Source organism: Bidens hawaiensis, unplaced genomic scaffold (genome assembly GCF_021521415.1).
Source record: "Bidens hawaiensis isolate Kalapana, Puna unplaced genomic scaffold, B.hawaiensis_p1.1 tig00012136_1, whole genome shotgun sequence".
Taxonomy (NCBI): domain Eukaryota; kingdom Viridiplantae; phylum Streptophyta; class Magnoliopsida; order Asterales; family Asteraceae; genus Bidens; species Bidens hawaiensis.
In genome coordinates, this window is record NW_027491976.1 from 675,001 (window position 1) to 689,265 (window position 14,265).

The 14,265-nt window shown below is 34.4% G+C and overlaps 2 protein-coding genes across 2 annotated transcripts; both read left to right on the top strand.

The window, feature by feature from the left end:
* The first annotated feature begins 1,264 nt into the window (after window positions 1–1,264).
* On the top strand, window positions 1,265–7,689 carry LOC143540085 (lysine histidine transporter 2-like). The gene is made up of 7 exons (XM_077033238.1): window positions 1,265–1,691; window positions 3,487–3,870; window positions 4,956–5,349; window positions 5,448–5,553; window positions 6,920–7,011; window positions 7,113–7,181; window positions 7,263–7,689. Exons 1-7 carry the CDS (start codon window positions 1,513–1,515, stop codon window positions 7,359–7,361), a joined length of 1,323 nt encoding a protein of 440 aa, XP_076889353.1. The 5' UTR covers window positions 1,265–1,512; the 3' UTR covers window positions 7,362–7,689.
* A 1,469-nt stretch (window positions 7,690–9,158) lies between these two features.
* LOC143540040 (uncharacterized) lies at window positions 9,159–13,831 on the top strand. The gene is made up of 16 exons (XM_077033207.1): window positions 9,159–9,237; window positions 9,313–9,388; window positions 10,758–10,880; window positions 11,022–11,379; window positions 11,467–11,562; window positions 11,660–11,739; window positions 11,827–11,902; window positions 11,983–12,162; window positions 12,242–12,346; window positions 12,428–12,523; window positions 12,624–12,716; window positions 12,822–12,860; window positions 12,951–12,992; window positions 13,176–13,291; window positions 13,416–13,542; window positions 13,651–13,831. Exons 1-16 carry the CDS (start codon window positions 9,159–9,161, stop codon window positions 13,795–13,797), a joined length of 1,833 nt encoding a protein of 610 aa, XP_076889322.1. The 3' UTR covers window positions 13,798–13,831.
* Window positions 13,832–14,265: the final 434 nt, after the last annotated feature.

Consider the following 14,265-nt stretch of genomic DNA (forward strand, 5'->3'; position numbering starts at 1 on the left):
TTGTGTCTTTTTGTTTATCATTGTATTTATTTCCGTCATTGATTGTGTCTTTTTTTTCTTGATATTGTGTCTTTTTTCCTTTATATTGTGTTATATTACTCAACATTGTGCTATATTTTGTTCAACATTGTGCTATATTTTGTTTAACATTGTGTTATATTTTGCGATCTATTATGTTATTTTTAGTGATAACTGTGTCTTTTGTTCATTTTCGTCATTGTGCATTTTCGTCAAATTTTTTATTTATTTTTTGAACGGGAATGTTAGCGAAAACATTTTAGTTTTTAAAATTTTTTCGTTTTTTATTTATATTTTGATTTATTATTATTTTTTTATTATTTTCTTTGAATTTACTTTTAAGAGGTTTTTGTGTGATCACAAATTTTTCTCACACTTCTCATTTTTGTCTCCCTTTATACTTTAACTTTACTCTGCATGCATAACAAGAGAGTTTAGTGATGAATTTAGGATTTTAGAGGTTGTCTTTTGATATATTGATTTCAGTAAGAGACATCCATTATTACGAATGCGATTAAGTGTACGACCTTTATGGTGGTATCAACATGTTAGATAAGACTTTGCATTTCCTTATGAGGGATCAAATTCAGCGGTTCATAAATAGAGCTATCACTTTTACCCGAACAGACCCAAGAAAACCCGTATCCGAACCTGAACTAACCCAACCCGAAAAACCCAAACCTGAGAAAAGCCTAACCTTAACCCGAACCGAAGTAAGTTTGGTTGGTTCTTGAGTCTAATTTAGGGTTTTTGGGTCAACCTGAAAAACCCGAATAAAGTTCTAATTTTAAAACCAAATATATTTTTAGCCACTAAAGTTACCGTAATCCGGCCCTAATTAACTGTTGTCATTCCACATATTATGGATCGATTGTTTATTGTTTCATTATGACTAATAGCAACCGTAATCGAACAACCAAATCACGTATTATTCAAGTTGTGTTGGTTAATTATTTGTTTATTTACGTTACGAGCAAAAAAATAATATGTTTTAGTTTTAGCATTGTAGTTTATTTGTTTATTTTTGTTTCCTTGGATGCTCAAAACCTGATTAAACCAACATGAAAAACCCGTGAAAGATTTGAGTTAGGTTTTGAGTAAAGATTTAAACTTTAAAATTCGAATAACTCGATAGAAAAACCCGAAACCCGAAGAAAACCCCTAGTCGCAAAAACCGAAAATAAATAACATGTTGAGCTTGATTGTAAATACCAAAACTAAAAGGTATGTTATGTAACTATTCAACTAACTTCCCAGAAGTTAGCTACTCTACTCACTTTATTACCAAAAATAGACACTCAATACTTAAACTCTCAAAGTATCATCAAACAAACATCGAGAAGAATAAGGAAACTACCTGTGAATCTTGAACCTTTCTTCCTCTCTAAAAACCCTTGGTTGATACTAACCAAACAACCGGAATCATGGGTCTGTGTTTTCTATATATATACCTTACGTTGGCTCATTCTTACACACCAAAGGTATCAATATTCAATGGATCAACCTGCTGCTGCTGGTGATGCAAGAACTGCTGAGCAAAAAGCCATTGATGAGTGGCTTCCAGTGACCTCATCAAGAAATGCAAAATGGTGGTACTCTGCGTTTCATAATGTTACTGCTATGGTTGGTGCTGGTGTCCTCAGTCTTCCTTACGCCATGTCACAGCTTGGATGGTATACTTATTTTGTGTTTATGGGTCGTGTTTGTTTAAGCGCGTAACGTGTTTGATGAAAATCCCAAGAGAAGTGCATTTCCTTTTGAGACTTTATACGGAACAAGGCCTTGTTTATGGTCGTTTGTTATGCTTTTAGTGGGCAAATGAATGGTCTCGGGTCACGGACACCTAACTGAACAAAATTTCGTGTTATTTCATTCATAGTTATCAAATGTGCTAGGGGCTGTGCATAGGCCTCACCTGGGCCTAGGCGCAAATCGCAAAAAAAAAAAAGCGAGGGCCTAAGAAAAAAAACACACTTAAAAAAAATTAAAAATAGATTTTGTATATGAAAAATAATATTATTCTTCAAATAAAATAAACATCATCATCATCATCGTACTCAGCATATCCCACCAATAGCAAAGCTATGGTAGGGTCTGAGGAGGGTAAGATGTAGACAGCCTTACCTCTACCCCGTAAGATCAGAGAGGCTGCTTCCGGTGAGACCCCCGGCTCAATAGTAGCTTTGCATCAAGCCTTGGACATAAGGCACATAGCACTCAATCCTCGGGACACAGGCTGATTGGGGCATGTACCCTTGTCTTTCGGCTATCAACGCCACCACATGATGCCTGATTAACCTTCCGCCACTTTGAACGTTATTTTCACGAGATTAGTAAAATAACGTCAAAATTAGTGCAATTTCACTTTTGCCCACCCGAGGGTTCACACATATATACATTATATGCGCGCACCGCAAGCAGGGCGTAAACAAAAGCTATTATATAAGATAAACATTTAATATAATCTAATTTTTTTTATGAAAAGTTCTAAAACAGTCAAGATTCCTATGTAATTATAAAACGTGAATAGCAAAATGTTCAATGTGATCCCTTTGACCTCTCCTAGACCTGAGTTTCAATAGCACTCCCTGCGTTTCTTTTGCTTGGTTTTTATCTTCTCATGTTTCTGTCCTAGACAATGCCAAAGCGCTCACCTAAGAGCTACCTGAAAATGGGCCTAGACACAAGAAGCGAGGGCTTTTAATAACTATGATTACATTAAGGAAATGAACTTGTTTGTGAACGGTTCACGAACATAAACCGACGAGCAAACTGTTATTTATTTATTTATTTGGCTAACCGATAATAGCGTGCCAACGATTCGACCAGGCTACCAAGTTTGTGTTGTTGTTTTTTTATAACATTCATGTTCATATTTTAATTTTACATATAAATTATTTACATAATGTTCATATACATTGTTGTTTTATAGTTATTAGTTTTGCTTAAATTTATATGATAAGATAAGAGAAGTAATTAAAAATTTTAAAAACATTTAATGAACAAGCATAAACAAACATTAATGCACATAAATGGACGTAAACGAACGTAAAACAAACAAACATGCATTAATGCACATAAATGGACGTAAACGAACGTAAATGAACACAATATCGAACGTTCATAGACAATAAAAACGAACGTGGCCACTGTTTGTGTTTGTTCATTTAGTTAATCAAATGAAATTCATTGTTCAAGTTTGTTCATTTATTAAACAAACAAATATAAACGAATTTCCCGCCGAACAGTTTCCCGAGCGTTCAGTTCGTTTACAACCCTATATGTGATTTAATATGACTATTGACGTGGGGACTTTGGAAAGATTATTGTAGTTTCAATTCGTGTTTATTCATGCAAGACTTTTGTAGTTTCAAATCCATGTTTATATCTGCACCTAAAGCGTTTGATAAAAATCACAAGAGAAGTAATTTCCTTTTTAAGACTTTTATGCCATGTGATATGCTGCAGGGGCTTTGGCATCATGGTTCTGTTCATGTCTTGGGTGATTACACTGTACACATTGTGGCAAATGGTGCAGATGCATGAAATGGTTCCTGGCAAGAGGTTTGACCGGTACCACGAGCTCGGTCAACATGCTTTTGGTGAAAAGCTTGGGCTTTTTATAGTTGTGCCTCAGCAGCTAGTAGTGGAAGTCGGTACGTGTATCGTCTACATGGTTACTGGAGGCAAATCTTTGCAGAAGTTCCAAAAATCAGTTTGTCCAGATTGTAAACCTTTGAAGACAACTTACTTCATCTTGATATTCTCATCTGTTCACTTTGTGCTCGCGCACCTACCAAATTTTAATTCCATCTCATGTGTCTCTTGTGCTGCTGCTGTCATGTCCTTGAGGTAAGTTGAGATTTTTAGTTTAATTATAGGGTCGGGGACGGGGGATAGGCTGTGAATGGAAACAAAACATAACCCAAAGTATATTATTAATGCATAAACATTGAAATCATTTTACACAAAGTTAGATATATATATTGAAATGGTTATAATTTTTGTAGTCATGTTTGATAGGCTACCTATTTGTTTTGGCTGCTTGCATAAAACTGAAATAACCAATCTTTAACTGAAAAAAAAACGAATTAACGGAAGTACGGAACCCAACCCAAAACCGACAGTTAGATATTATGTCTCTAAAAATCGAATTTCTGGTTCGCTTTCGGTTTGCATAAACCGAAAATCAAAAAACCAAACCGGCTTTTATAATCTAACCGGACCCATAAAAACTGGAAAAAACTGACTTTTCTTATTAAATTAATAGATTATAATTTTTATTTTTAAATATTAAGTTACTTATAAGCAATTAATAAATGCTGTAGCCCAAAACTTTTAGGCCCTATTGTGTAATAATAAATTAATTATTAATTAACAAAAGATCAAGGCACAAAGTTACATGCTTGAATTCATTATTTTGAGCCTTTTTGCCCCCAAAAATTTTGAGCCTAAATCACAGAACTGGAAAAAACCGAAACCGAACTGAAACCATTTGTGAATACCAAAAAAACCGAAACAGCCAAATTTTTATAAAAAAAACAAAAACCAAATTATTGAGGTTTTGGTTCGATTTGCATCGGAAACCGACCGAAACAACCCATGCAGAAACCGAAATTGAACGATTTTCAAAAACCCAAAATTGAATCTTCTGTTTTTTGTTCCGTTTGAGTCCAAAACCGAACACCCTTTTTGTAAACTGAAACCGAACGGTTTTCAAAAACCCAAAAACTGAATTATCATTTTTCACATCGGTTTGAACCCAAACCGACCCATGTGAAAACCCATTGTGTAAACCGAAAACCAAATAAACCAAAACCGAATGTTTTAAAATAATAATAATAATAAAAAATTCAGTTTCTGTTTCTCGGCAACCACCCTGTTTGTCCAAGCCACCCAAACTGACCATTCAGCTAACAATTTATGATGCATTGCAGTTATTCATTAATTGCTTGGGCAGCTTCTTTGCATAGAGGGTATCAGAAGGATGTTGACTATAGCCCAAGGTCAAACACCCCATCTGAACAAATGTTTGGCATGTTTACTGCTTTGGGAGATATAGCGTTTGCGTATGCGGGTCACAATGTAGTCCTAGAAATCCAAGCCACCATCCCTTCAACTCCTGAGAAGCCATCAAAGGGCCCAATGTGGTTAGGTTGTGTTGTTGCATATATTATTGTTGCCATTTGTTACTTCCCGGTTGCCATTATCGGATACTATATTTTTGGCAACTGTGTTGATGACAACATCCTCATCACTCTTGATCACCCAAGATGGCTCATTGCTAGTGCTAACATGTTTGTCATCATTCATGTCATTGGTGGATATCAGGTAAACTTAAAGATTATGCATATTATGCAGATTATGCGGCTTGTGTCTTTTTTTCCTTATATCCGACATGTTTTGCCTTTCTTGTTTTTTTCTTTTAGATTTTTTCGATGCCGGTGTATGATATGATTGAAACGTACTTGGTGAAGTCAATGAAATTCAAACCAAGTTCCAGCCTTCGGTTCACTGTCCGTACATCATTTGTCGGTAAGACTTTGATGACATTTTTTATTCATTGTTTTGTATACTTTTTTACATAGTTACCAAAAGCGGTAAGCGCACTCAAAAAAGCGAGGGCCTGAGAAAAAAAGCGCAATAATAAAAACAATAAAATATGTATGTAATAGATATATAAAACTACTATTACTCCCCAAATATAATTAAAATTTAATTCGATTAACTATTAAAAACATTTAACCAATACACAAAAAATAAAACCTTTTAAAATAACGATTAGGGATGAGATCGGGACCGTACCCGTACCTGTACCCGAAAGTACCCGTACCTAAAATCAGTAAATCTTGGTACCCATACCCGTACCCGAATTATAGGGTACGGGTACGGGTACGGGTACATGTACGGGTCCAAGTACTTTAGGTACGGTACTCGCTTTGGTACCTCTTTGTTCTTTTTTTTTAAAAAAATCTCCACTAAACTAGGTATCGGTAACGGTACGATACCGATAATCAATTATCTATAATACCAAAACCGTAATACCGCAACCAAAACTAAAAATGAAACAAATCAACCATAATATAAAATCCATTCCCTTTTCCTTTTCTTAGTTTATTGCTTTCTCAATTTCTATAGAAAAACAAGAGTGAAAGTTAATAAATGTTATTTAATTATATACACAATTAAACATACACATTTTAATGAAATAAAAATATACGAATACACAATATATGAATATACACATATAAATTGAGAATGAACTTATTCAACTAATATATATTATGTTTTAAAAATCTCGCTTGAAAGTTAAGTCATAAGTGCTGGAAACTTTAATAAAAGCCCCTACATATTCTAAACGGGTACCAGTACCCGTAATACCCGTACTTGTACCGTACCTATACCCGAAAGTACCCGTACCTATAATCAGTAAATTTGCGTACCCATACCCGTACCCAGTAGACATGTACAGGTACATGTACGGGTACAAGTACGGAACTGAACAGGTACGGATACGGGTATTTAGGAAAAAAAGCTCATCCCTAGTGACGATAATAAAAAATATATATGTAGCTTAACTAGAATATACAAAACATATTTAATACAAAATCAAGAATTATAGATGATTTTGGAGTAAATTACGTAAGTTGACCTACTTTTTAGGTGATTCTTATCAGTCAGTTATTGATTTATAAAAAGAAATCAGAAAAAAGTAATAAAAAATCAGAAAAAATCAAAAACTAATCAAAAAAATTGGAAATTACTCCTATATATATGGCTATATGCGCCTTCAGCATTAAAAGCGGGAAATCACCGCTTCGCCTAAAAATTGTGCCTAGGCGTGCGCTTTGATCGCTTTTAATAACTATGCTTTTTTATTCATTCATTTGGGTATTTGCAGCTATCACAACTTTTATTGCAATCACATTTCCTTTCTTCGGTGGTCTTCTTGGATTCTTCGGTGGTTTTGCATTCGCGCCAACAACATTTTATGTAAGTATTTATTAAAATCAAACCATTTCATTTTACAACTATGTTGGATTGAATGTCTAGAATGTGTAAGATATAATGATAGTCTTTTGCATTGCTTGTAGCTTCCTTGCATAATTTGGCTAGTACTTAAGAAGCCTAAAAGAGGGAGGTTAACTTGGTGCATGAATTGGGTAAGTCTTTTTTGCATCTTTCATATAATTTTTAAAATATTTTTTCAATGAGTTGGCTGATTGGTGTTACTTATGTTACAGTTTTGCATAGTAGTTGGTGTTACAATTATGCTTCTAGCCCCCATTGGTGGGCTAAGGACAATCATTAAGTCAGCTGGGAGCTACCAATTTTACTCATGAAAGTTAAGAGATAATTAAGATGGATGTAATTGTTAGTGTGGTACATCCAATAGGTACATTTGTTGGGTGTGATGTAGGTGTTTATTTTTTTGATTTGCAATCCTTGTAAATATAAATAAAATATTCTAGGCATCTTTGATAACTTATTTTGATGTTGAGTTCTCCTAAAAGTTGTGTAACATGAACACGAGTCAAATAAGTTAACCGGTTTTAAACCAATCGGCGTGATGTAAATGAGATGTCATGCTATAAATGTGTTGTACTTAAGTTGTAAACGGGTTGTATTAGCTTTCATATTTTCAAGCCAAACCATCAGGTTCTATAACCCATGCAACTGTAAACATCCTGAATTTAAAAAAGGGGGAGCCGATAACGGTGTTTCCAGAATACCCGAGATACCCGAACCCTAGTACCCAATAACAACCCCACCTCCCTTATACCATAAACAGTATACACCTTTAAACCCACTTATTAATCATTCAATTTGATCTTTTTCTAATGACTTGCTACGATAAACTTAAAAATAAACAAAATAAACAAAATACACAGCTCTATTTTATTTTGCTCTATTTTATTTTTTGGCATTTGGGTAAATATTGTGTTGAAATTGATGTATCCAAAATCAAATATTTGTTGTATAAGTTATATGAGTGCTGATACCGTATCGTGATTAAACGGACATCATATTGATATTGACATTACCGAAACCTCGACTAATACACGGCCTTATTTTTTAAGCTCTCTTTAGAGGGTGTTTGGCTAAGCTTATTTAGGGGGAGTTTGGGATTGCTTATTTTCACTAACTTATAACTTATTAACCTTTTGAAAAATAATAAGCTATTAGGATTGTTATTGACGTGAGAGGGACAAATTAATAAGTTACACTTTTGTAACTTAATGAAAAGTTATAAGGAGGTAAAATAAGGAATCCCAAACACACACGTAATTCCAAAGGTGCTTAGTTATGGTATTTTCAAAAGATTAAAAAAGAGTGTTTGAATTAGCTTTTGTGATGGAAAAAGTCAAAAAGTATATAAAATGACCAAAAAAGACATTATAATACATTTACTGGTTTTACAAATTGAAATTGAATGATGAGTGTATTTGTAATTTGGTATTCTAAAAGTAAACAAAAAGTCTGGATTTATTGCTTCTGAAAAACATATTTTTAACCCATAACAAAAAGCAAAAGCGAGAAATGTTTTTATGATACCCAAACATTTTTATTTGCTTTTTGCAAATAAACAACTTCTAATAGCTCAGCCAAACACCCCATTAGTTCATATAGTGAGTTTCTGTGCTATAAGATAGAGGTGCACAAAATACCCCTTTAGACCGACCCAGAGCCGGTTCTTACCCGTACCCGAATCGCGGGAACGACCTAGTATAGATTTCTTCCCGGAGCCATACCCGGAACCTGAACAGACCCGGACCCGTCGGAACCGAAACCGTAAATACCCGGTCAAAACCACCATACCCCCACCCGAAACCCGAAAAAAAAACCCGGGAAACCCGATCAAATATCTGACTATATCCAAAACCAGTTTTGACTTTTGTTGACCATACTCGAAACCGGTTATTTAAAATTCCCGATTTGTGCACCTCTAGGCTCTAGATGTCCCAGGCCCAAATCGTACAAGTCTTAGCCCAAAGAGGCTCAAATATAATAATAAGAAGCCCAAAACCCACACCTATTAAAAACCGTAATCAGGCCAGATAGATTTTGGCGCCATCTTTTTTCTATCTTCATTTTCCCTCCAATTACAGTCAGACAGCAGGAACCCACCCTAGATCGTCATGGAAGACGAAATTATAGCCGAATTCAGAAAGAACAACTTCGTTCTAGTCGAAGAAGAAGCAGCAGTCATTCAGAAATGTAAGAGTATCGGAACTTATATACCTCTAATTTTAAAAATTAATTGATTGGTTTTAAATGTGCAATAATATTCAGGTGTTACGTTTTGTATAAATTACGATCTGAGTCCATCGGACCTTGTATCCAGCTGGGATCTATACTCTATCAACAGGTAATTACTTCCTTAGTACTCGCCTTATTATTTATTTGCCACATCACTGTTATTTATTAAGGCAAAAGTTAACGTACAAATGAAATTAACGAGCTAATTGCGAGAATCAAGTAGAATAATTATATATACAAGTAGAGTAATTACATCATACATTATGATGTAATTATTCTACTTGATTCTCGCAATTAGCTCGTTAATTTCATTTGTATTTGATCCAAATCTTATTTATTCAAATTTTACTTAAAATTCTGGTCTTTTGGAGTGGTATAATTTAATTGCAATAAGATACATTTTCACCTAGGTTACCATATACACTGATTTGAGTTTATTTGATTGTTTGAGGAATAAGTGAATACCACTAACTTAATATTACAAATCTGTATTGCACAAGTAATATAATTATTTAAAGAGCAGCAATACAGCTGACTATAATTGTCATTGTCAAAGGCGCACAGCGCACGGGTGAGCATTTGGCCTAGACGCAAGGCGCTTAATAAGCTAGGGCTCGAGATAAGCAACGCACATAGCTTAAGCATACAGTTTTTTTGGGGGGTTAGACATGCTTTAGGCTTGTTTAAGGGTAGTTTAAGAAGGATGGTTCCATGCCATTTTTTGGATGTTTTAGAACTAGTTTGCCTGAAATTTGCAGAAGTTTCTGCAAGTGGCCGAAATCTCACTGTGGCTGAAATGGCACTCGAAGGTCGTTGAGTTGTCTGGATGGCAGCAAGGTGCTTACTGATACGTACCCATGCCCATGTTTTCCTCAAGCAACATGCAACTCACCCACGCCTCATGCATGTTTCATTGTTTTCCAAATTATTGTATTAGGTTAGTTTACAACTTTTAGGTAATGGGTCATGTTAGGTGGGTCTAGTTAGTTTCATTGGTTTGTAGCCTATAAAAGGGCCTTTAATGTATGAACGTAAAGAAGAAGAAAATTAGCAAAGTTTTATTGTCTCTCTAATGTTTCTTGGAGTCTAACCCGCTCAAAGGGTCTATCACTTGGGAGATTAGCCATCTCGAATCGGCTTACTATCTTTTACCCTGTGCTTTGTTTAAATAATCATATATAATCAACAAATTGTTGATAAAACATGCATAACATCATTATCATGTCATCAATAAGTGTATACTTGTACTGTTGTGTATATTTTTGTAAGCAATTATGTCAATTTCTTAACTAAAACTGAAGGTGTATTGTGATAACCCTTAAATCATAGGGAGTTGATTGCTAAAGTAAAAAAAGCACAATGAAATTATATTGCAGTGGTTTTTATTTTTCTTGTTATATGTGTTTTATTAAAGACTTGATGGTATTCCACTTGGTTAAAGATGATTAAGGTTGTGTATGTATGTTTTTTTTTGACAGACAACTAGAACTAATAGTATCTGATGCTCATATGGATGCATTCAGACAGCAAATAGAAAGTGAACAAAAACAGGCTATTATTGATAAAGAGCAAGGGCTACATTCGTACACAGATGTCACCATGTGAGCTTTTTATGCATCCTGAATCTTGAGCTTCTTATATTGTTGTTTCTCGTTATATTTAGCCAGTTTTCGTGGTTTATTAAATATTATTGTGCCTTAGTTTTCATAATCAGTATCAACAACCTCAGAGTTTTACCACAGGGTTATTAATGATGAACATGAAGATGCTAAAGAGGTGGTCCCTACTTCTCCAATTGTTCAAAAAGCTGTTAGTTTGGAGTCATTTGATATAACACCTGTCACAAATGGGAAAATGCATTCTTTGGGGAAACCTTTAGAACTCGTGACACCATTTGGGCAACGAAAGGACAAATTTGTGGTACACTCCACACACAATAACCTGCCCACAGTTCATGAAGTTAAAAAGGAACACGACGAAGAGAATTCTGATGATGATGTCATCAAAAGGGTACAGCCAATCAAAAGGTGTTCACTTGAAGTTCTTGGTTCCAAACCTGAATCAGGATGTAGGTACATGCATGACAGGATAGAAGACAAGGTAAAGTTGTAAAATTTAATTTGTTATATTGCTTTTGGTCACATGATTATGATTTTTGAGGGCTAATTATGTTGATTTGGTGATTAGTTTAATTATCTTGAAGATAGAATCATGAAATATTCAGAAGCTCTAGTTGCGTCCCAGCTTTTTGATGAACTTGTGGATCCTTCTGTTGCTTCACAAGTAATTTTTTCTCCTTTTATTTGTGTATCTTTTTTAACTCAACAGTTTTTACATTATAACTATAATGCATTTTTTGTATTTGTTATAATCTTTCCAGAAAGCTATATTCTCTGTTGGCATGATTTGCTGTGAAGAAGAAGGTCGTTTAAAGGAAAAACCAATCATGCTTCAAAGCAGGTAAAAAGTTACCTTTTGGAATACATCATTGCAGTGCATCTTTAAGTTCTCATATGACAATAATTTGGTTTTTAACTATTAAAACAGCGTTGAGCATTCTGGAGGACAACGTGTGCGTCTTGAATTGCAGAAATTGGAGCAGCTTTCTATTTTTCCAGGCCAGGTATTATACGGTATTTGATAAGCGAAATAACCTTAAACTAAACATACAGTTAAAATAAATTTAAATGGTTACATTGACAGGTGGTGGGTGTTGAAGGTCATAATCCCAGTGGACATTGTCTGATTGCAACAAAAATTGTTGATTATGTACCGTTTTCAGTTCCTGATGATGATAATAATCGTTTAACAAAGAGACAGGCTGTAGATCAGGATAATAAGCCTGCTGATCCATCTGATGATATAACGTCAGATCTATCATTGGTGAGTAAGCTAGTTATTCAGGAGACTAAATGCAATGTTTACTCGTTTGACTATTTTGACCCATTATTGCTTTGACCAGATTATTGCTTCGGATCCTTTTACCACAATTGATAATTTATTCTTTGAGCCTCTATCTGATCTTCTGTCATATGCACAAAGAAAGCAGCCTCAGTTGCTTGTACTGGTGAGGATTAGTAACTTTTTAATTTTGTATTATTTCAAAATTGTTTTCGAGAGATTAACTTGTTATTTAATTTTTTAACAGTTAGGGCCGTTTATAGATTCTGAACACCCTGAGATCAAGAAAGGAACTTTAAACAAGACCTATGATGAATTATTCCGCCTTGAAGTTCTTAAAAGGGTAAAATATACTTAAGTGCTTATTCGTTTTCCAATCGAGAATTTTTATTGCTTGTTTTCCTTTGGATTTATGTGATACTAAATTAATATTATATCTCTAGCTTCAAGATTACGTGGAATATATGGGTACCGCTGCACGTGTGATTCTTGTGCCATCTGTTCGTGATGCACATCATGATCATGTTTTTCCCCAGGTGATTTATATTTTATAACTAATGAAATATTTATAGTATTTTATCAATTGAAAATTTGTCACTAATATTTTTATTATGGTATTGTTTTCGGTTCTGGTTCTGCAGCCTGCCTTTAATATTAATCTAGCTGATATACATAATCAGGTATATATTTCTTCCTTCCAATTCTGCTCTAAGTTACTTTGGGTGCTTATACCAAGTTGCTGAATTTCATGTTCGGTATTCTTCATCCAGATTACTTGCATTACAAATCCAGGAATCATTTCAGCAAATAAGGTACATTCATCACGGTCAACATTGACTTTTTCCATCAACCCAACTTCTAGTCTAAATGCATTAACCTATTAACCAAATTAAAGATCAAAATCTCCCATGAATCTCGAACTTAAAGACCTTAGTGGTAATGAAAGTGCTCTCATGGTTTTTATTTAAGTTTTTTAACTTTTCTTAATATAAAAGGTGAAAGTAGGCTGCTGCAGCGTGGATGTACTTAAACACCTTAGTACGGATTTGGTGTCACGCGGGATCAAGAATCGCATGAATACACTAACAAACCACCTTCTGAGCCAACGCAGGCATGCTTCTTGTTATGACAACTAATATATCTTTTTCTCATAATATCTTTACTGGCGGCTGCAATTTCGACAATTAAGATAATTTTTTCTCATAATATCTAACTTCTATTCTCGTGACAAACAGTTTCTACCCGCTATATCCACCCGCAGAAGACACTCCTGTGGATTTATCACTAGCACCAGAAGCTTTTCAAATGTCGGTTATTCCAGATATCCTCATCGTCCCTTCGGATTTGACACAGTTTGTGAAGGTATTTCACCAAATCATAATCACAATATGAAAATCTATTTAGTTTTTAAAGTTTCTTGCGATTTGTTTATTTATGGTTGTTGATGTATACAAACAAATGTTTGTATAGGTTTTGAGCCTTGAGGGAACGAGTGAAGTGAAATGCATATGTGTGAACCCTGGAAGATTAGCTAAAGGTGAAGGAGGTGGTCATTTCGTAGAACTTAATTTCCATGGCAGCCCTGATTTGTCTTCTGCTTCGGTCATTCGAATATAGAAGAAACCTTTAGCAAAAGTCGGTTACAGTTTCAGTAGCATGAAGGGAGTTTCAGACAATTTCTTGCTTATTTTAGTGTTTCCAGGACAAGTCTTTTGTATGTGTAACAAGTTAGTATCAAGTTGTAATTAATATTGCATGATGTTTGGTTTAAATTATTTCTGTCTTTAGTTCGAGTGTAGTTACTAAATAGAGAAGTATTGTGGTAAGGCCATATTTTGCCTTCTAATGTTTCGGAAACTACAGATATGGTCCAAAGGTTCATGTTGAGTACTAAATTTTATTCATGATTTCAGTTCATATACACGTTTAAAATCAAAGGAACAGTTAATACAAGATGAATCGGAATTTTAAGTTGATAACTATGACAATCGTAATACTTTAAACGTGATACATGTGATTATCTATTATACACTTGTGTGTGTATGATTTATTAAAGTTAAATTAAAGTGGAATAAGTTGTTTTTT